The sequence below is a fragment of the Adiantum capillus-veneris genome, chromosome 23, assembly GCF_014529385.1.
Source record: "Adiantum capillus-veneris isolate H3 chromosome 23, ASM1452938v2, whole genome shotgun sequence".
Classification (NCBI taxonomy): Eukaryota; Viridiplantae; Streptophyta; class Polypodiopsida; order Polypodiales; family Pteridaceae; genus Adiantum; species Adiantum capillus-veneris.
In genome coordinates, this window is record NC_140953.1 from 139,034,315 (window position 1) to 139,057,464 (window position 23,150).

General features: G+C 45.1%; 1 protein-coding gene across 1 annotated transcript in view; it reads left to right on the forward strand.

Moving 5' to 3' along the window:
• The window catches only part of LOC147428697 (dual specificity protein kinase YAK1 homolog), a 125,636-nt gene that overhangs the window by 37,241 nt on the left and 65,245 nt on the right, over window positions 1-23,150 (forward strand). Inside the window, exons 2-9 of the mRNA XM_086497217.1 lie at window positions 3,134-3,333; window positions 3,466-3,619; window positions 3,701-3,810; window positions 21,543-21,612; window positions 21,701-21,783; window positions 21,872-21,950; window positions 22,153-22,193; window positions 22,670-22,792. Of these exons, the coding sequence (XP_086353343.1) occupies window positions 3,134-3,333; window positions 3,466-3,619; window positions 3,701-3,810; window positions 21,543-21,612; window positions 21,701-21,783; window positions 21,872-21,950; window positions 22,153-22,193; window positions 22,670-22,792 (860 nt within the window). The remainder of the gene's footprint in view (window positions 1-3,133; window positions 3,334-3,465; window positions 3,620-3,700; window positions 3,811-21,542; window positions 21,613-21,700; window positions 21,784-21,871; window positions 21,951-22,152; window positions 22,194-22,669; window positions 22,793-23,150) is intronic.

A 23,150-nucleotide genomic window follows, 5' to 3' on the forward strand; every position in this document is an offset into this window, starting at 1 on the left:
CCGAATCCTCTGATGCAACCTCCGTTGATGCTGTGTAGTCCTCCGCAGTCGTGGGCGTCTGGATCTCCCTAGCTCGGTCGCTCGGTCGATCAGTGTGTCTCCAGTGTGAGGCGGTGAGCTCTCTTGTGGTAGTAGCTCCTCCGGGTGTCAAGTGTCTGCTCTAAAGAAGTCTGTGATCCGTCTCTGAGACTTGTTGACCTCTCCTCTCATCAGGCTCTCTTTGTGTCTGCACAGCTCGAGCAAAAACAGACCCAAGCATCTTTGATCCTCGTACCGCATGACTCTGGAGAGTGGTCCAAAGCCCTCTCTGAACAAGCAGTGGAAGTGGCCGCGTATCTTGTAGTAGACGGGGCAGTGGCATGTGTAGTGCAACTCTGTCTCAGGCTCCAGGTCACATAGGAGACATGTCCTGGCCTTTGCTGGTACTCTGCTGTATCTCCCAGTCTCGATCCACGAGAAAGAGAGAGAGAGAGAGAGAGAGAGAGAGAGAGAGAGAGAGAGAGAGAGAGAGAGAGAGAGAGAGAGAGAGAGAGAGAGAGAGAGAGAGAGAGAGAGAGAGAGAGAGAAGAAATGAAATGAAATGTTATATTAACATCTTCAAAAGGCCAAAGTGACCTATGAGACCAGAAAGTTACAATGTGGTGGATCTGATACAAAGTCAGAGTAACAAGATGACAAAAATGAAATGACAGAATGACAAAATAAAATCTATGGAATCCTAAACTGCTAGGTGTGAACTAAGTAGCTAGCTGTGATAGCTAGATCACAAGAGATCCAGCATCGGTCGCTGGCGGATCTCATCAATCTCCTCCATGGTCAGTAGTCTGACAGGGCGTCGTGCATGTCGGGCCAAAGTGATCCGAATCCTCTGATGCAGCCTCCGTCGATGCTGTGTAGTCCTCCGCAGTCGTGGGCGTCTGGATCTCCCCAGCTCAGTCGCTCGGTCGATTAGTGTGCCCCTGGTGTGAGGCGACGAGCTCTGCTGTGGTAGTAACTCCTCCGCATGTCCAGTGGCAGCTCTAAAGTAGTCTGTGATCTGTCTTTGAGACTGGTTAGCTTCTCCTATGGGGTTCCAACCGACCCTCTCAAGGGTCCCCCACACCGTTTCCGATTTTAGATTACGTAAATGGAACACGATGCAATACCTCAAACCAAGACTCGACTCGACTAGAATGGATGATGTAGCCTTTGTATTTCTTCAGGATGAAGCACCGGGGATGATTCTATGCAGCTTCTGGATCCAACTCGATGTGGGTTGCGGATGGTCTTCAAAAGGAAGCTTTGGGGCTGATTTGCACACCTGACGTGAGAGGAAACAATGAAGATGAAGGTAGATGAAGCAAGTGTGTAAAAGCCGGAACGGCTCCCTCAATGGACTCCAAGTCTGAATTGGATTCTTCAAACAATTCCGTGTTCCCCGTGGTTATGACATATCACCTCCTCCTTGGATCTCTCACCAACGCTTGGTCCCAAAAGTACTTGAATCGCTAACTATTATTTGTTCCTTGTATCATTAGTTGTTTCCCCCCTATGGTTTTGTAATCTCATGATATTTTATGGTCTTTTTCAGTGCCAGTTGGTTATGAATAATGCCCGCAGGATTTTGTAATGCCTTCCTTATGTAAGACAAAAGGTTTCACTTTTTCTGCAATTAAAAAGATATGCATTGAGCCCATCGTGAATAGAGCTCCATGTAGCCCTCATTTATTTGCCTACCACTATTTTCATACGTGTTATACCATCCACACACTCCTACACAGTCTATGACATAGATACATCATAGCAGAGACAGATGGCAGCAGCCAATTACAAGATACAACAGAGGTGAAAAAACCCCTCTCACACACCCACACCCCTCTCTCACATTCAGTTAACAAGTGCATGCTTGGTTATAGTCAAAAGGTTGAAATCTGGAGGTGCAAGAACAGCTCAACCATGTTCCAAAGCTAGCTCAAGGAAATGCTGCCTCCGGACTTCTTCAAAGAAAAAACCACTCAAGCATCAGTTTCTGTCGCACTTCCTACCCACTTTTAAAGCTCTATGACCATGCCAAAATGGGTGGCAGAAAGAATGATGACATTAGCACATGAGAGAGAACAAGACAACCATTTGCATGAGCATGATACAACTACTGACCCTGACTGTGGAGGTGAGACCCCCAAGAGTAACAACATGATAATACAGTTGCAAAATGGAATGATGGTGGCCTATGACGGCACACTCAAGGTAGGAATATGAAAGTGGGCGTGACTCGCTGCCTGGGGATGGATGCTTTATGTAGGACTTATTGGCTCAAGTTGGACAAAGATATCCCCCTTGTGAGGGAAGATTCTTCCTAGGATAATGTGGCCACAAGAGTGTCCTCTCTGAAGGGACTTACACACAGGAATCTAAGCTAAATGTGGGCCATTCATACAGGATAATGTGGCCCCATGGCCCAAGGTCGTCCATTCTTATAAGAGGGTAGGCTAAATATAGAGCGTTCATACAGGAGTAGCACACTGCTAACACTTTGCAAAAAGAAAGAAGTGCTGCCATTACCCCTGCTAACCCTGGGGGTCAGTGTGTCCATCCCTGTCAGTCATTCCCACCTACCCTTTCCTGTTTTTGGGATTCTTTTCTTGATCATCTAAATTGCAGGAATCCAAGCTGAGCTGATCCATCTGCAGTGGGGCTCTTGGCTGTTATAGCATACTCTTTGTGCCTTCTCCTTCCTGTGCCCTGCACAGCGAACTCAAAGTACGTCCTTGAAGGAGTTTCAAACTTTCATGTAAGCTATCTCAGCACCAAGCCCTTACCTTTACACATTTTTGAAGAGGTTCCTTTTCCAGTGAGGTCCTTAAAAAGATTCTGACTTCTCTAATCCTCCCTTGGCAAAATTCTTGGCACTACTAAACAGCTCCCCTTCCAGCATTGGCCTCCGTTTTGGATGATAATGTTGAAGGCTTCTTACCACAGAGCTCTCATCTTGCTAAAATGTTCTGATGTTTGCAAGTGCTTTTGAAACTGTCATAGCTTATAAATAAGTATGCCCTTGCTTACTCAATAGCCCACATGTATTCCATCAATTTTGGTCTTTTGCATCCTTGTGTTGCTTCAGTTTTTTTAACATTCAGGATGTGGCACATTGTAGATTTTGGTCAAACTGACAAAGGAGATTGTGGAAACTTTCCAAATGTGCAATCCTTCCTATACATTTCCAGAACCATTAAATTCAAAACGATACTTGACAACTCCTTCTGTTCCAGCGTCCAATGGAGGTCTTGACAATGAGAAGTCAGATTTGATTCTTGCTGTAAATGATGTACTTGCAAATGATCAGACTCATCACAGGTGAGGATACTTTGTTTGCTGGTACCTCTTGCAATATGTGGTGGTTTATTCACTGCTCGTTGCTTCAGCTTTAATAAGTCAATTTTTTCTTGATATTTTTTTTCACAACAAGGGCTCTGTTATTTCTCCCAGGTATATCATAAAAGACCTCCTTGGTCAAGGGACATTTGGGCAAGTTGCAAAGTGCTGGTCAGAAGATAGGGATTGTTTTGTTGCAGTTAAGGTTATAAAAAATCAGCCGGCATATCACCAACAAGCAATCGTTGAAGTTTCTATACTTGATATGGTAAATCCTTTTTTTGCTAGATCTGGAAAGTTTTGTCACTCAAAGTTCCTGAAGTTGGTGTGTGCATTGATATTCATGCAGCTGAATAGCAAGTTTGATCCAGAGGACAATCATCAAATTGTACGCATGATTGAACATTTTTATTATCAGGAGCATCTCTGCATCGTATTTGAAATGCTTGGTGTCAACCTGTAAGCTCCTTTTTTCCTTTTATCTTGTCAAATTACTTACAGACAAAAACCCTTGGCTTGTTTTCAAACAACAAAAAAACTCTTTGAATTCATTCGGTCATTTGTTTGTCTTTGTGCTAAATTAGTGATGCATTATTGAAAGAAGAATCTCTCCCCCGCCAACCACCCCCCCCCCCCCCCCCCCCCCCCCCCCCCCCCCCCCCCCGCCCTTTCTTCTTTACTCGGAAATCTTCTCATTAAAGGGAACATCAATAGGGCACAACCTCAAGATAAATGTACAGAGCCGATCAGCACAGAGATGTAATCCTTAAAATGCCCATAAAATATACAGTTAGTGACCAAGAGTATTTCTTGGTTTTAGAAAAGAGTCTCTCAAATTTTCTTAACATATATAATTTTATGTAATCAAAGCCGTGGAAAGCTCTCCTCGTACTAGGTCATGAGCACAGCAAGAGGAACATGATCTTTGTCAGAACAACATGAAGGTACAAAAGCATCCCCAAGAACCTTATCGGGCTCATGAGAGGCAGGTGGTATCTTTGCAAAAGAAGAGCAAGCCTAAAGAGGTGGATCCTGTCGAGGATCCCTGCGTCTGTAAACTTGTCTAATTGGAGTAGCCTCTATTGCTCTACCACCACCTCCACTTCTTTGCTTCTCTCCTCCTAGCTCTCTTAGCCTTTGACCTTCTACTGCCTGATGATCCGTCTCTCCTACTGCCGTTGCTTTGGACTCTCTATCCTCCCAGTGCTTTCAATTGCCATATGCCTTGCTCTACAACATGCAAAACAATGTCACCTCCATGATAGTAGGGGGAGATGAACCGAGGTGGATTCTTCAAAAGAGAGGGATGACGAATCAATACGAGGGTCGGTGTGTATACACCATTCGACGGTGTACCACTCTCACTCAAGAAAATGCCCAGACTACTGTCAATCTTTGTAATATGCGCTGGAAGTAAACTCTTGCCTAGTCTAGGTAGATCTATAGCTTGCCTCCATTTGTACAAGTGACAAATCTCTATTGAAGCTGAGAGGACTGGGTGCCAATGCTAGACTAGCCTCGTCCGATGTCTCAAAGTGAATCTGTAGAAACCTCTCCCCAATGGGGGGATAATCAAAGCTCCGAGAATAGGTGACATGAGAAAGGCAGCTTTGAGGAAGTCCAAAAGATGTTGCGTTGACAGCCTTTCTCCTACCTCTTTGCATTCTAAAAATTAACATCATGCCACCTTGTAGCCAATGAAGTGTGGATGGAGCTAAGTGTATGTGCCGAGAGTTTGATTCCGATGGATAGCTTAGTCGAATCCATGATGAAGAGCAAGCTCACTTCCAATGATTAAACTCAAGGCGATCCAATTCTGGTGATGGTGACCTAGTGGGATTCCCCACCAAAAGAGTGGCTTACTAGAGTTTTGAACTTGGAAGGCTTATGTGTTGCAAGCATATCACGAGGCTGTGGAAACCACTAACCTTAGTTGCTGGTTTCTTTCCCTTGATTTTTATTTAATCTTTGGGACCCTCTTTTTGAAGTCACAAATGGCCGGACATTATGTGGCCAGTGTGAAACGGCCGATGGCAGAGAGTTTCACCCGTAGTCGGGAAGGGCAGGTCGCCACAAGACGGTTGGGCTAGTCGACATTGGAATCTGAGCAGTACAAGGGTGTCTAGGCTTAGTTCAAAGTCATTAGGCCCCTCGCTACAAGTTATAAGTCGGTGGGTACTAGGAATTAACTCAAAAGAGGCAAACTGGACACGTGGCGGCTCGGGGTGCACTTGCCAAGCCCATCCCAACTGGGGGGGGGGGGGGGGGGCGCCCATTTTTGAGCGAGGGGCTGATTATTGCACTTCATTGCGCTACAGTGTGTGTGTGAGTAGTGGGTGCAAGTGATCACAACTTTAATGGAAAGCTTGCCTTCTCCCTTGCTCTATGTAGCGCGACGATTTGCTCTCACGCATCTCTCTCTCCCCTTGGCACATATGGTAATGTCCCACTAGTTGGGCTTCTCGGATGACCATGTACAGTTCTGGGGGTTTTATGCGCGTTTGCCAAGGCGAGAGCCTTCTGAACTGATAGGCATAAGGCACCAAGTCTTCTACCTATTCCTAGCCGACCTTGGGAGAGTATCTGTCACGAGGACGTGGCAACTGCTAATTACCGTCAGAAGGACATGGCAGTTGTAATCTTAGTTGTTGGTTTCTTTTCGATGATTTTTATTTAATTTTTGGGACCCTCTTTTTGAAGTCACAAATGCCCGGACATTGTGTGGCTAGTGTGAAGCGGCCGACGGCCGAGAGTTTCACCCGCAGACGGGAAGGCCTTGTCGCCACGAGTTGGTCGGGCCGACCGGGCACGAGGGTGTCTAGGCTCAGCTCAAAGTCATTTAGGCCCCCTCGCTACACTTATAAGTTACTAGAAAATCAACTCAAAAGAGGCAAACTGGACACTTGGCGGCCTGTGAGCCATTGTGCATTAAGTGACTACAGAGTGTGGGTGAGTAGTGGGTGCATGTTTCACAGCTTTGATGGAAAGCTTGCCTTCTCCCTTTTCTTATGTAGCGCGATGATTCCGCTCTCGTGCATCTCTCCCCCCTTTGAATACAGAAACGTGATGCCCCGCTCGAGGGCTTTTCATCTATATGTATAGTTGTGTGGGTTTATGCGCGATTGCCGAGGCAAGGGCCTCTTGCACAGGTATTGGATTAGCTAGTTGCTAATCCCCCACAGGTACAGGTGAATTCAAAGAGATTTCACGCGAGGAATCTCGTCTGATTCAAAGGGCAAGTAGCCCTATAGATGTGGGAGCTCGAGGGCTTGCTACAGATGCGACCACCACGCGAAATGGAGCCCAAAACAGGGAATTATAGCATGCTGTGTATATTTTCAGGTTTAGGGTTTTGGCCCAATCGATCCCTAAGATCCCTAGGAGGTTCGGTGACGCGAGGGAATCATTGTACATGCGATCTGGTGCATTTTCGGGGCAGAAAACAGAGAATTCAGCGTGCTGTAGATTCTCGCGAGGTTTGGGAAAGTGCGTGTATGTGCCAGGAAAGTCATCTATTGCGTGTGGATTTTGTCTGTGAAGCTTCCAAGAACGGTTATGTTGCTGAAATCGGGCCATAACAGGTCTTTTTCAGCCCGGATTATGCGGGACAGCTTGTAGGAAATCGCAGGTTTTATTCCCTCTTTGAATATAATAAAGAAATACCAAAAGGGGCGCTAGTCTTTGAAGTTTGGGGCCAACAGGTTGTCGGCGTCTACTTGGTAGCGCTCTAGCTTCCAAGCCGTGTGTGTACACCACGAGCATCCCTACTTAGTATGCAACTACTAAAGAGAAAAAATACAGTATACTGTTGATGCTAATCTCAACTGCACCCGCATTTGTGGTTTAGCAAGAGAAGCTCTTTACATGCCGCAATATTGGCTGTATTGTCTGTAAACTTTCTGCTATCCCACCCAGTTGATGAATGGCCAGCAGTGAACTGCTGCTGGAGAATAATAGGTGGTGACATATTGGTATGCCTGTACAGACAGGGGTGGCCTCAAACTCTCACCAACCTCAAACACTGTAGGTATTGCCTGCCTGTCTCGCGAAGAGGAACCCTCTTCCATAATGCCTTTCCCTTTGTCAGTCATAGTGTAATCCCGCGTTCCTATACTCTGTGTCTTCACCAAAAACCAACCGAGGCTCACTTCTTGAAGAAAAAGTGATTCAGTCCCGGCGACGGAACCATGAAACCGGCCCGTAGGGCGGTAGACTTTGGCTTTCACCCGAAACTTTACTTTAGACTTTAGGGGACAGAGAGACTTTGCAAATAAAAACCTACTGGTATTAACACCTCAAACCCTTTTGTTGATGTGAATGCTCCACCAGTGCAGGGCTTTATGACTAGGCAACTTGAAGATGATGCAGTCAGGATTCAGTTGGTTGCGGTTGTAAATGTTTTCACTCCAAGTTGATGAAGATGTTGAAGAGAGCTTTGGTGAAGATATATGCACAATACTCTAGGACAATACTCTAGCTCCACAATTTCATCCTCAATTAGCTCTCGAACATAATGATATTGAACCTCAATATGCTTTGTGCGTGCATGGAAGACGGCGTTCTTGGCAATCGCCATGCAACTCTCGTTGTCGCATTGAAGTGTTGTTGCTGAATCAAGTGAAACACCTAAGTCCATGAGGACTCGCCTTAGCCAAACTGCTTCACAAGCTGCAAAACAAGCAGCTTTATACTCTGCTTCCGTTGAAGAAAGAGCGACGATTGACTGCTTTTTGCTGATCCAAGAAAACACTCCAGACCCAAGTGAGAAACAAAATCCAGAAACTGACTTTCTGGAGTCACAATCTCCTGCCCAATCGGAGTCGCAATGCCGCCACTGTGAGTGCACCTCATCAAAAGAGGTTCTGGCTCATATATTTTGCAAATTTCGGGTCCTTTGCAAAATTAAGCATCATCTTTGTTGCATCGCCGATCAATCGTCGACGCTCCATCTCTTCAAGCTCCGCCTGAGTAGGCCGAGGCGGGCCGTACTCGCGTGAATCTTCGTTGTGATCTCTTCCCGCATCCCCGAATGTAGAGGAAGTCGACTGATAACTGCCTGAAGCCATAAGTGCTGCATAAAAAGGATCGGATTTCCCGTAGAAGAAAAATCGGCCGTGCCCTGATATTACTGTAACAGACTTGGACACTCTAAGTCGAGAATCTACTGCGACACCACAATAAATCACTTCAAACAGTTCACAGTTCACATTTGACTCGACACTGGCCCGCTGGCGGAGTTCCGTGCCTAGAGATATTGGCCCCAAAGACTGGCGCCCCTCTCGGTATTTCTTTTTATATTAATCTGCAACTCAAAGTACAAAGGAGTGGTCGAGACTCACTCTCAGACTCTGCGTCCATATGCAAAACCGCTAATAAATAGGTTTACATGGGATGCTAAAAGCAGAGCCCAAAAGCTTTCAAAATCAAAAGCATATTCTCTCTTTCTCTGGCTCTCTCTTGAGCCAAAATAAAGCAAAAGAGCCTCTCTCTCTCTCTCTCTCTCTCTAATTTGAGTAGCTAGAAAAAGCAAAAGCCCACGCAAATCTGACCTGCTTTTTTGCTGCCGCAAATCCCGCCGCAATTTACGGGATGCCACGACAACAGTCCGTACTGTAGTGCTAGGTCAGCATTTTCTGTAGGGGTTTTTTCCGTGGGGATTATCCATGCCTGGGTAGTGTGTGTGAGTATGCCACATCAACAGTTTGTGACAGTTTTGGAGCACACAGGTGGAGCTTCTTTCACAGGTTTTCACAGGATACTTTGGCAGTGATTTTGTGCTTGGATTCATGGTCTTTGCGGATGGTCTCATATGGTGATGGCACATGGTTGATGCCCATTGTACATGCATTTTGGCGAGCACTTTCAAGTGTCAGTGAGCTCTCTTGAGAGCATTGTTTTTGCATTTATCAAGTTTCCGGATTGCAATTCTTTTGGCGCTTGCTCATGTGCGGTCACTCCGTTGATGTACGTTGAGTGCGGATTGCCATTGTATGTGAAAATGTTTGATATTTCTACTCATTGGCATTGAGTTGTCTTATGGTTTATGGTAGAGATTGTACTTGAGTTTTTGCTCAGTTTTCAAGGAAAACTTTGCCGGATTTTTCCCAGATTCTCGCCATGGTTTATGCGTATTCACAATTTGCTCTCTGATGGTATAGTGGTCGATATATTTCCACTTTGACAATGATCGAGTGTTTACTCTCACTTTGGCAGGTTTTGTCAGTTTGGACACAGTTTAATGTTCTTGTACCCACTCTCGCAGGAGTGAGGAGAGGTTATTGCAGAGGCTAGTGAGCTTGACCGTTTGCTCACCTTCTTTGCTTGAGACAGTGGTTTGCTCTCGGGCGGGAGAGTCTTGTGATCTCGAGCATTGTTTGCCATAGTTTTGGCATGGATAAGGAGATGCTTCAGGTTAGAGGCGGTTCTCACTCACGATCGCGATTGACATGTTGGCAGTGGGCACTGCGGACACGATGGTTATATTAGGCGCCGTTGCTTCAGGCATATGAGGCAGCGGAAGAGGCAGATGCATATGGTGCTACTGTGAGGACAGATGCTAGAGAGTTTGCATGTGACGGCCATGTCACGTTTGAGTTTAGCTTGCCTTTAGACTACTTTGTGTCTTGGGATAGCACATTGTCTATGCGTTTTCTACTAGACGATCATGTAGTTTTTCACTTGACGCCATGTCGTGATTTGTTTTGCTCTTTCTCTAGTGGGAGACTTGGTTGTGCGCAGTTTGCTGATGGTTCAACGTATGACATAGAGGGTGCTGGAATATATGCATGTCTTTACCTAGCGGTGCATTGCTTACGTTACGAGATGTACGTTATGTACCAGGACTCAGCCAGAGTCTCATTTTAGTGTGTTAGTTGCAGAGTAGTAGACAATGGACATTGTGTACTGCTTGGAGAGCGGTCATTTCAGATGCATAGGGGATCACTGGTGATAACCAGAGGTACTAGGAGTGGTCTGGTATACCCTTTGCATATTTCTGACACACGAGGTGGTGTAGTCTCTGTGTATTTGCAGCCATGTTTGGAGCGAGAGATGAGGCGTGTCTCTTTTGCGGACGTGTTGCATGGAGAGCAGATTGTGCATTTGTCTTGTGGTGACGTTCACGCAGATAGTGATATCTCTTGGGATGCACAACTTTGTGTTAGGTGCAGCGGAATGAATGTTGTATTTTCTCAAGATTAGTGATCTTTATTGCTCAAGGTTCCTTTTAGTTCTTTAGGGAAAGAGAGAGCTTTCCGTCTTGTGGAGAGTGTTGTGGTCACGAACAAAGTGAGTGGATATTGTGCGTGCAAGTGAATGAGACTGAGAGAAGGAGAGAGAAGAGATACGACCCCGAGAGGTTGTAAAACCCTCCTCCGAAGGTCCCACTCTCGTAGCGAGAGTGGTCTATTCTTTGATTGCACAAAGGTGTACAATGCGTATGCAATGGACTATGCAACTTGGTCTATGCCGACGACGACGACGTGACGACGACGACGACGATGTCTGAAATCTGAGATCTTCTAATCGCTGAATTTCGGGACTGTTTCGGTGGCTGAAAATGACTGTTTTGGCTGCGTTTTCTTGGCTGAAAAATGAGGTTTCTTAGGGCTGAAAACTGATGGTCTTTACGGGCTGAATCTCCTACACTTTAGGTGAATATTGCCGGTCTTAATTTGCTGCTGAAATCCAAAAACGCCAGGGGCTGAAATTGGTCCTTCTGTCGCCGGGGTTCTGAAAATGCAAAAACGCTAGGCTGATCTACTCTGTCGTGGTGACGCCGGGGCTGATCTGCTGTGCACAAATCGCCAAGGCTGATCTGATGCAAAACGCTAGGTCTTCTGTGGAGAAAACGCCAGAGTAGTTGCAGGTGTTGGTCTTGCTGAGAAGTTGCCTGTTGAGCAAGGTGCTCCTGCTGCCTCTTCTGCCAGAAAGTGTGAACTTTGGTTTGCTTATATATTAACTTAGCAAAATTGCTCTACCTACTTTTGTAAGAAAGTCACTTAAAAATAATAAGTGAAAATCCCATAAATAGGAAAATAGGCTAAATGCATTGGAAAATTCCCCTAACTGATGCTAATGGATTCGGATGGGAATTCCAATGATCATGCTGTGTGCAACCGGAGGATATGCATCTATGCTAAGTGACTGGACATGCACGGTCTACGAATAGACTCACAAAAGTGCCAGATCACTGCTAATCTAAACTGACTGAACCCTGCTGTGGTGTAGCTTGTCCACGGACACATAGGGTTGGGATGTGTCACGTGACATCCCCTCCTTTTCAAAGTGAGGTACTGGTACCGAACTGTATGGCGCCGAGGGAGATCGCCAACAGCATCCGGAATCCTTGAAGAGACTCTTCGCCGGCCCACTCTGATGTGTGGGTCGTGCGGTATTTGAACTTCATAAAGGTCTGCAACGCTTGCTTCTTTGGGCTGCGCCGAAAGCGACACAAAGTCTTCTGAATCTCCTTTCTTGCTTCAACTTCGTCTAGAGTCCTGCTTCTTTCGTCTTCAAGAATCTCCATGGCTGAAAATTCCTGAAACAATCTCCAACAAAAAATGTAACCGGCCCGTAGGGCGGTGGGCGTTGGCTTTCACCCGAAATTCTTTACTTTCGACACACACACAGAGCACTTTACAAAGAGAACCTGCGACGGGAATTAACACTTGAATACACACACGGCTTGGAAGCTAGAATGCTCCGAGCAGACACCAACAACCTGTAGGCCCCAAAATTGGCGCCCCTTTCGGTATTTCTTTATTCTTTAGGAGGGTAAATTACAAGGTAAGGTCCTGGGAATCCTTCACGTGTATCCACCTAGATACCATTTGACTTGGCCAAATTTCGGCAGCATAACAGCCCCACAACTTGCGCGAAACCGATTCCCTTGTTGGAACTCGCTTGCATTGACGTATACCCTCTGATTCTTGTCCAAAAACAGTAAATTCAGCACGCTGTATTTATTGGTTTTTGCCCTGTTTTCAGTCCCAAATAGTCCCCTAACTGTCCTTTGCTAGTGGGGCACGATTCCCAATGATCCTGGCGTCCGTACGACTGAAAAACAGTAAAATTACAGCGCATACACATCGCTGATTTTGCACCTGTACGGTGAGGTTATGACCCTCACCAGTGCCTGCTTTGGAGCAGTAGCTAGCTACCCCTGTTCCTGCTCAAGGAGGCTCTTGCCTCAGCGCAAAAGCATGAACCCACACAACTGTACATCAGTCAAATGAGGAGCCCTCTTGTGGGGCATCACATAACTGCACGTAGGGGAGAGAGAGAGCAGTGTGTAGTGTGCAGGGCATCACTCCTAGCACCACACTGTACATGAGAGGGAAAGGAAGCACTCCATAGCTCTTAACCTGTGACAGGCTCTCAATGAAGCATCCCCCCAGCATAAATCGAGCACCCTCTCTTCTGCCCTTGACCTGTAATGCATCTGTGAACAAATAGATGCAAAAAGGAGAAGATTTCCATGGCTGCCAAAACCTGCGTATCGCTGAAAACGCAGCAAAACAGCCCTGTAAACACGCATCTGATGCCTTCCAATGCTGAAAATGAGCTCCTTGGACCTAGGCAAAGTCATGGGAAGCTCAAAAATGGAGAGAAATGGCTGAAAATCCAAGTTAACAACCTCCAAAACTGCTCCCAAAAGTCAGTTACGGGTTCTGTACTCCCAGACTTGGTAAATTGACCAAAAAGTGCCACTTGGCACTCATACATGCAATTTCCCCGCATTGGGCTTCCTGCTTAAAAATCTCTCAACATGTGCATCAGTTGACTTTGCAGAAAAGTAATAAAATGTTCCCTTGGTCATACCGAAGGTAATGACGCGAACACATTTCACGGCCTAAAATAGCAATTCCCTAAATTTTAGGAAATGCTTCCGTCGGGCTCCCGCTAGTCCTCTGACCATCTATCCTCATTGGGACCGCATCCAAAAGTGCAATATGGCCCAACTGTCGGATACTTTCTGTTGGTGATCCCACCTTGACTTTATGCCTTTATTGAGTTCACTTCCTAGTATCCACCAACTTGCTAAGTGTGACGGGGGGACCTACATGATCTTGCTTTGAGCCTAGACATCCTTTTACTTTACGAATTCCAGTGCCGACCAACTTCCCGTGTGCGGGTGAAACTACCGTTCACATTGGCCATACAATGTCAGACCATTTGCAACTTCGAAAAGAGGGTCTCAAAAATTAAACAAAAATCATTGGAAAGAAACCAACAACTAAGGTTAGCAGTTGCCACGTCCTCGTGACACAAAACCATGAATATACCCATTCCATGTAAAGTGAAGGAAAAAAATATTGTCTTCTCTAAAGACTGTGCATGCAATGTAGATGAACAAATAGACGGAGTGACAACCCGTTCATCAAACACATGCAAACAATGAGATGGAATTTTTTTTGTATGATCAAAATCAATCAACTGTGGCAAATCACAATGGAAATGCCCATGCTTGGTGCTCATACAATCATGTGCTTGTTGGAAACTGTGTCATGCCAAGGAAGAGACATGGAATGTGACTTCCTGACATACAAACTTTTCAACTTTTCATGAACAATCCGCATACATTCGTGCTCATCCATGAGAGAAACGTGCTCAACATACAATATGTCATGCATAGAAAAAGGGATCACATAAGGATGCTGACTAAAATACAGGAAACCTTCACGAATGAAACACTCGAACAATGCGTGCGTATCAATCCTGCGAACACATAGTACTTCCTGTGATGGCTCTTTGAACCAAGGCTCGAGAGCCAAGATCGCTTCTTCGGGATCTATCGAATCTTCTTGTGGGGGTTCTTTGGACCTCGACTCGAAAGCCAAGATCGGTTCTGCGTGATTGATCGACTCTACAACGAGGTTAGCTTCGCTAGGAAAAGCATTCACTAACACATCATCTTTGTGAACAATCACATCATCTTCATGCAACTCATCATGCTTGTGAGAAATCACATCTTGATCATGCAAATCATCATGCTTGTCATTGTCATCCAAATCATTATGCAAATCATTGTCATCCAAATCATCATGCTTATCATTGTGCTTAAAATCATCATGCAAATCATTGTCAATCAAATCATCATCATGCTTCACACAATCATGCAAATCCTTTGTATCCTGCTTTGGAGAAGAAGAGACTGAGAGAGTCTCCTTTCCCCAAATCTCTTGCATCTGTGCCTGAACTTGAGAATAGAGTTGCCAAAACTCTTTGTTTTGTCGGTCGCTTTGTTCTTGTATTGCTTTTCTTTTTGCTTTGTCTTTTGCATGCCTGCGATCCATTTCTGCTTTTCTTTTTGCATGTCTGCGTTCCATTTCTGCTTTTCTTTCTTTGAATTCACGATCAAATTCTGTCATTCTTTTTGCATTTCTTGCTTCGCGTTCTAACTTCCTTTCCATAAATATCTGGTTCAAAATCTCCATAGGAGTTAGTGCAATCCTTGACGTAGATGGGGAAGGGGGAGGGTCGAAAAAACCTCCTGGTGGGGAAAATTCTTCTTCGCCTCTCTCATGCTCATCACCTCCAAGCGAAGTATCCATTCCGCTTCGAGTGATGACCATTCTGCAATCGTGGGTTCTTGTGGGTTCTTGGGGTCTTGGGTTCTTAAGTCCACGAGGAACTTGGGTTCTTGCGGGTCTTGGGTTCTTAAGTTCACGAGGAACTTGGGTTCTTGAGGGTCTTGAAGTGTTCTTTCACTTGCAAATCGCGTTGGAGAAGGATCTTCTCTTCACCCGAGTTCTACCCTTTTCTGCGGGCGCACCCCTTGGCGGCCTTGTGCTCACACCAAGGTTGCTTTTTCTCACCTCACGTCGATTGGCCGGCCGCTAAGTGCACGGTCCGCTCTCAATGAGTGAAAAGAGACACAAGGGGAGGCTGGACAAGCCCTTCTTTCTTGGGAGTCCTGTCACTCTTCAACAAAACACGATTAGGAATCGCCACGCCCAAGTAAACTTGGATTAGTGCGATCGCAACAAGCAAAAAAAAATTCTTGTGGTTCTTGTGGTTCTTTCCTTGAGTAATGCAGAACACTTCCAAAGCTCTGATACCAATGTTAGGTGCAGCGGAATGAATGTTGTATTTTCTCAAGATTAGTGATCTTTATTGCTCAAGGTTCCTTTTAGTTCTTTAGGGAAAGAGAGAGCTTTCCGTCTTGTGGAGAGTGCTGTGGTCACGAACAAAGTGAGTGGATATTGTGCGTGCAAGTGAATGAGATTGAGAGAAGGAGAGAGAAGAGATACGACACCCGAGAGGTTGTAAAACCCTCTTCCGAAGGCCCACTCTCGTCGGCGAGAGTGGTCTATTCTTTGATTGCACAAAGGTGTACAATGCGTATGCAATGGACTATGCAACTTGGTCTATGCCGATGATGACGGTGGTGACGACGATGACGACGACGACGACGACGATGGCTGAAATCTGAGATCTTCTAATCGCTCAATTTCGGGACTGTTTCGGTGGCTGAAAATAACTGTTTTGGCTGCGTTTTCTTGGCTGAAAAATGAGGTTTCTTAGGGCTGAAAACTGATGGTCTTTACGGGCTGAATCTGCTACACTTTAGGTGAATATTGCCGGTCTTACTTTGCTGCTGAAATCCAAAAACGCCAGGGGCTGAAATTGGTCCTTCTGTCGCCAGGGTTCTGCAAATGCAAAAACGCTAGGCTGATCTACTGTGTCGTGGTGACGCCGGGGCTGATCTGCTGTGCACAAATCGCAAAGGCTGATCTGATGCAAATACGCTAGGTCTTCTGTGGAGAGTAGTTGCGGGTGTTGGTCTTGCTGAGAAGTTGCCTGTTGAGCAAGGTGCTCCTGTTGCCTCTTCTGCCAGAAAGTGTGCAAGGTGCTCCTGCTGCCTCTTCTGCCAGAAAGTGTGAACTTTGGTTTGCTTATATATTAACTTAGCAAAATTGCTCTACCTACTTTTGTAAGAAAGTCACTTAAAAATAATAAGTGAAAATCCCATAAATAGGAAAATAGGCTAAATGCATTGGAAAATTCCCCTAACTGATGCTAATGGATTCGGATGGGAATTCCGATGATCATGCTGTGTGCAACCGGAGGATATGCATCTATGCTAAGTGACTGGACATGCACGGTCTACGAATAGACTCACAAAGTGCCAGATCACTGCTAATCTAAACTGACTGAACCCTGCTGTGGTGTAGCTTGTCCACGGACACATAGGGTTGGGATGTGTCACGTGACACTTTGTCAGTCATCAGTTGAGGTGACATTAGTTGAGCCAGAGACCGATGCATTGTTCTTTGATGCGTCTGATACGTTTGAGGGCGATAGTGTCGTTCAAACAGCTGTGTGTGATTGTAGTGGTGCTGATTTTTTAGTTTTATAGTCATTCTCAGCAGATATGCCTTTGCCAGACGATGCTGACATGGTGATGCATAATCAGGTGGTTCCTGATGAGGATGCATATGGCACTGAGGTTGCTGACGGCTTGGGTCTCTCATATCTGACCTTTTGGTCTCGAGACCTGATTTTGCTTATGCGGTTGATGCATTTGCAATGGGAGTTGTCAATTGTGCGATGACTAACATTGGCATTGTGCATTGTGGAGCCATGCATCAAGAGTGTCATCGTAGCTCTAGCCCTAGTGATATGCATGTTTCATCTATACTAGAGCGGTTACAGATGCACTCACGTGTTTGGAGTGAGCCAATGGGCATAGGTTGAGAGCCATCTTCTCTCACTTCTTGTATATACTAGTTGTAGGCTAGTCTTCTCGCCACTTATCGGCACACAGTCTTTAGTGGGAGAATGTTAGGTAAAGGCGGTGTGCCTCACCGTGCTTTTTCCGTGTCCGTCAGCCAGTGTTCGGCCGCCCACATTTATCTCCTTATTCTTTATACATACAAAGAATAAGGAGCTCTCAACTCATTCTCACACTGCGCTCATACAGTGAGATTTGGGAGCTCCACCCACATCCTCTCTCTCTCTCTCTCTCTCTCTCTCTCTCTCTCTCTCTCTCTCTCTCCCCTTCTCACTCTCCGCACACGCACCGCATTCGAGCACTCACACTCAAGTCTTTGGGGGGAGTACTTCTAGCCTTTAGTGGGAGAATGTTAGGTAAAGGCGGTGTGCCTCACCTTGCTTTGCCCGTGTCCGCCAGCCAATGTCCGGCCGCCCACATTTATCTCCTTATTCTTTATACATACAAAGAATAAGGAGCTCTCACTCATTCTCACACTGTGCTCATAGAGTGAGATCTGGGAGCTCCACCCACATCCTCTCTCTCTCTCTCTCTCTCTCTCTCTCTCTCTCTAATGTGAGCATAAGGGCAACAGGACAAGCTGGATTCAGGAGGGGTTATTCCACTTTAGATCATATTCTTACGCTCAGAGCCATTATTGAGGAAGGAAGAGCAAGCGGGAGAAGGATGTATTGTTGCTTTGTGGATTTTCAGAAAGCTTTTGATACAGTACCAAGGGCCAGATTGATGCGCAGGATGCAAGAGTTAGGGGTCCCCAAAGAGATTATTTGGGGGATCATGGCCTTATACGGGTCAGTAACTGGTTATGTACGTACTCCAGAAGGGGATTCCGACATTGTTCATTCCACCGTTGGAGTAAAGCAGGGATGCCCACTGTCCCCTACTTTATTTGATATGTACATAGATGAGGTATCAGATTACATTGATAGAGAAGGTGACAGAGGTGCTCAACTTGCAGGGTCATGGATCCCTTTGTTGTTGATATTGTATTGATAGCAGAATCACCAGATGGAATGCAGAGGCAGCTAGATGCATTACATAAATTCGCGGAGGACAGTCGACTGTCGGTAAACTTGGGTAAAACCAAAGTTATGGTGTTTAACACCACACCGCAGTGGGTTAGGAGATTGGCACCTACATTGTCATATGGCCAGGATACAGTAGAGTACACAGATGCATACACATACCTGGGTGTGGTATTTGCAGGACCGAAGTTTACTCCTAAGAAAGCAGCGGATGCTAGATTGTCCAGAGCCTCTGCGGCCTTGGGAGGGTTGGAGAGGATGTGTTCACAAGTGCAGTTTCAGGAACCACAAACAATACTTTGGCTCTTTGATACTGTGGTGGCTTCGGCTATGCTTTATGGGGTCCAGATTTGGGGACCATCTGTGGATCAGGATAATTGGAAGTCAATGGAGAGACCTTTGGTATCTATGATTTCCCGAATGATTAGAGCCAAGGCCTCCGTACCACACGCGATTACCCGAGCGGAACTAGCTGCCCCTCCGATAGAAATTGAAGCTCTTACCAGATCAGTGTCCTTTATACATGGTTTGTGGGATACAAATAATTGCCGATATACTAGACTGGCCCTTGAATCTTCTCGACAATTAGCAATGAAAGGGGATACATCATGCTGGTATGCGCAACTGTCCTCGTGGTTTCAGAGACACGGGTTCAATATGGAAAGATTAGCCCCCTTCCAATACTCTCTTGCGGCTCCATCACTGGCAATTACACGAACGGAGATTAATAAAATCATCCGTTAGGATCTTATACAGTTGGATACTAAGAGGACATGGGTAGACCCTACACAAGAATTGGGCACGAAGATGGCCGACTACAAAGAAAATTTCCTACAGCTATCTGAAGATGGATTTGTGATTCGCCCGAGCTACATGGATACCCACCTGTCTCATGGTTTGAGATGTGCTATTGGTCAGATTTGTACATCCTCACATCAGCTGGAAATTGAATTTGGCAGATTTAGGGGAATCCCACCTGAGAGCAGAATTTGCAAGTTTTGCGGAATGGAGCCGGAGACAGAATTACACTACATATGCCATTGCACCGTATACTATGAGATACGTGGGCGTTTCCATTGCCTATTTAAAGAAGGCTTTGGACCTCTAGATAGAGTCATGCAATACCAAGATCAAAGATGCTTAGGCTTGTACCTACTGGAACTACATCGGCACAGGGATAATCTAATGAGAAGACAAAGAGCACTACATCCTCAAAGGCAGATCACAGATTTCTTCGGATCGAGAGAAGCAGGAGTGGAAGGAGAAGCAAGAGGCCAACAGCCAGCACAAAGGAGTACCCACATTCATACCAAAGGCACCCTCATTGACAGGGCGATTGATCTTAGGAAATCGAGACGACCACGACCGAGATGCAGAAGCACACTTCATCGGAGGAGACTACAACAAAGGATTAGAAGCATTATAGCCAGACACCCAGAATGCTCCTAAGAAGTTTATTTCATAATTTGTATTTAGTTTTTCACATTTAATTTCACACTTTCACACTTTTCACACTTAGTACTTTAGTACTAAGGTACCCAGACATTGGCACAGATTTACCACTTTTGTATCAGTTTGGTCTCATAGGTCATTCTGGCCTTTTGAAGACGTTAATATAACATTTCATTTCATTTCATCTCTCTCTCTCTCTCTCTCTCTCTCTCTCTCTCTCTCTCTCTCTCTCTCTCTCTCTCTCTCTCTCCTTCTCACTCTCCGTACACGCACCGCATTCGCACACTCACACTCAAGTCTTTGGGGGGAGTACTTCTAGGCACGGAACTCCACCGTGCCGTGTCGTCTCTCTCTCTCTCTCTGTCCCTTAGTTTTGAATGTTCTTTAGTTTCTCTCGCGTGTGCTGCACTAGATCTTCGGCTTGGAGTGTCAAAGTCTATTACAAGTTGAACCTTGTGTAAGACACTGTTTGAGAACATTGTTTGCCAATCGTTTAAACTCGTTTAATCTTGATTGGACCTGTTTGAGAATACTATTTGAAACTTGTGTAAGACACTGTTTGAGAACATTGTTTGCCAATTGTTTAAACTCGTCTAATCTTGATTGTACCTGTTTGAACTTGTTTGGATTTAGTTGGTATTTGTCTCAACCCGTTTCACTTGGTTTAAGCTTGACAAAATACCCGCTTTGAGCGGAGGGAAAAACCTGCTGTGAACAAGGTTATTTCGTGCTTTGAACAGATGGACCTGTCTACAACATTGTTGTCATGCCTTGCTGTATGGTCGAACAAGAGTCTATGCTCCATACAATGGGATTGATTTGAGTATTTGGACTCTATGTATTCATGTTTATGTGAATGCATTTGTGAGTTGTGCATCTATGACATTGGCATGGCAGTGTATTGCATTTGTGAAGCATTCTTTTTCTAAATTTAACCGTAGTGCATCAAGAGTTCTTGCTTGTATGAGATAAAAAGGGTAGATGGTAAACTTAGTGCATCAAGAGTTTTCCACCAATGAGGTGACTTGGCAGATCATCATTCTGGAATATAAAAAGATTTGAAAAGAATGAGATGAATTGCAAAACTGGATTTTGCGGGGATGCTGCTCCAGAATGTACTATCTAGTAGAGATGGTCATTGGCATGTCTGTAGGAACTTTGAAGACAGTGTCTTGTCAAGAATCGGATTTCTTTTTGCAGGTGTAATCGGGGGCAATTACCATTCTCTAAGGTGGTTGGGGGGAGGATGTCACAACTTGGTGATGGCATGCTGACACTGGACTGGAAGAGAAGAGGAAGAGTCGACCCGAGCCTGCACCTAGCAAGTGGACCCGAGCCTGGTGGCAGCAGCCCATAAGACTCGTTGGAAGTTACGCTCTGAGTCGCAATGGGATTTCCAAGCAGTGTACGAAATGATGATGTAGCAACGAGAAGCTTTCTGGGCATCAGCTTCAGAAGCAGTTGACATCCGAATTTTTGAAGGCTTGATATAAGTGACTTTTGGTGCTTTTGAGCACGTGTAAAAGCAAGGAGCTAAGTGCCTATAAAAGGAGGCCTTGTGAGAGCTCTAGGAGCTAGACTCGTACCGGCAGTTGTATCTGAGGAGATGAATAATAAAGAAATACTGCAAGGGATGCCTAGGTGAGGGGCGAGTGCATCTGGGAGTGGAACTCCGCCACTCCGTGTCTCGTGTCAAGTGTGATGGTCTCTTTCAATTTCAGTATTTAAAGTCGTCTCAATTTTGTTCCGGTTGTGTTAAAGTCTGTTCCAGTCGATCTTTCCTGTTGGCATGTGGTGCTCTCTATTTAAGATTTTTATGTGTGCAATGTGAATGACGATGGTCATTACATGCCTCATGTGGTTCTGCTGGGCCACCTTTCTAGTGCCAATCATGACATTACAGTTTGCTAAATCTCGACGTTGTTTGTAAATTTTAATGATGTATGTTTTACTAAGAAGAAGGGGTCGATTTCTAGATTTGAACTGCTGAAGGCAAACAATTTCAAAGGATTTTCCCTGAACCTGATACGAACTTTTACTAAACAGGCAAACGTCAACCTTTTCTTGACACTAAGGTTTGAAGGTTTTATTGCATTTGTATACTAGTTGTAGTAAGTCATTTGAGGGATTGCAGATACTTAAAGCTCTGGCATTACTTCGTGATGCGGGTATCATCCACTGTGATGTTAAGCCAGAGAACATTCTTCTTACGACGAGGTACAAGAGGTTATTTGCTTTAGGTAAACCATCACCTCATTTGAGCTTGCAGAGTTTTGATGTTTATGGTAATGTTTGGTTACTGCAGTCCAGGATCGGCAGAAATAAAGCTCATAGATTTTGGGTCTGCATGCAGAGAAGATCGGACAGTTTACTCTTACATTCAGGTTATTGAACTTAGAATAGTCTATGACAATTGAATGATGGTTGCGGGATCATTATCAAAGAAATTTGTGCAATGGTGTATATCTATTTGGCAGGGTAGTTAGTGTGGGGAAATGTACAGATTTCTATGAATATTTGCCTGTACAATATTGCTCTTTCAAATCAGATAAATGTTTAAGTCAAGGTATTTTGATGTGTTCGCAGAGCCGCTTTTATCGTTCGCCTGAGGTCGTTCTTGGACATGCGTATCCTTAAATGAGGGTGGGTTTCACTTCAGCAAAGTTATTAGGGTTCATACTGTCTTGTTTTTGTAAGGGCTTCTATCGATATTACTCCTTTGCTAGGTAGAGTAATGTTACCTTTAAAAGAAGGTACTGTAAGATGGCTCAATCTTGTTGAGCAAAAGACAAATTTAAGGTCTCTCTGATTTCTTAACAATTAGCGATCAAGGTTACAACCACGCACACATGCACAATTTGGTTTTGTGAAAAGAATGCTTTCTTTGAACTTTAACGAGGGGTGATGCCTCTATTCTATATAAATCATTGCTAGCGCACAACATTAAGGTATATTCAACCAGCACCTGCAGTTACCAGGATTGGATTGTGTTTCACATCTCAGAACGAAGTGGTCGCTTGCAGAATAAGATAATCAGTGGTTCCAATATTCTATTACGTAACTAGCTTTTGTCACTTGCTGTGTTTACTTAACCATGCATCAGCTATACAACTGCAATTGATATGTGGTCCCTAGGATGCGTTGCTGCAGAGCTCTTTTTAGGTTTACCATTGTTTCCTGCTCAATCTCAATACGACCTCCTCCAGCGTTTGATGAAAGTCCTGGGGTAAGTAGCCTTCTCTACTTAATGTGCACATGAGGATTGTAACCACTCTCTTTCAACTGGTAAAGTGTGTGTGTGTGTGTTGTATGGAGGAAAGGAAGGGGGGGGGGTGTGGGGGGCATGGATGCAAGTATGGGCAATCTGCAATTAGTTGTGCTGTTTTCATGGTAAGAAACTTCTTCACACCTACAGAGGGGCAATTGGTCACTTTTGGTGAGCAGGCCTCGCTCTGGTGATTTGAAAGTCTTAATAGTGCCAAATACAAAAGTTGGTGCACAATGAACATTTTGCAAGAACTAAGAGGACAGTGAGTCTGGATCCAGTACTACCTACTCATTTTGAGATAGTGAAAGAATAGTGG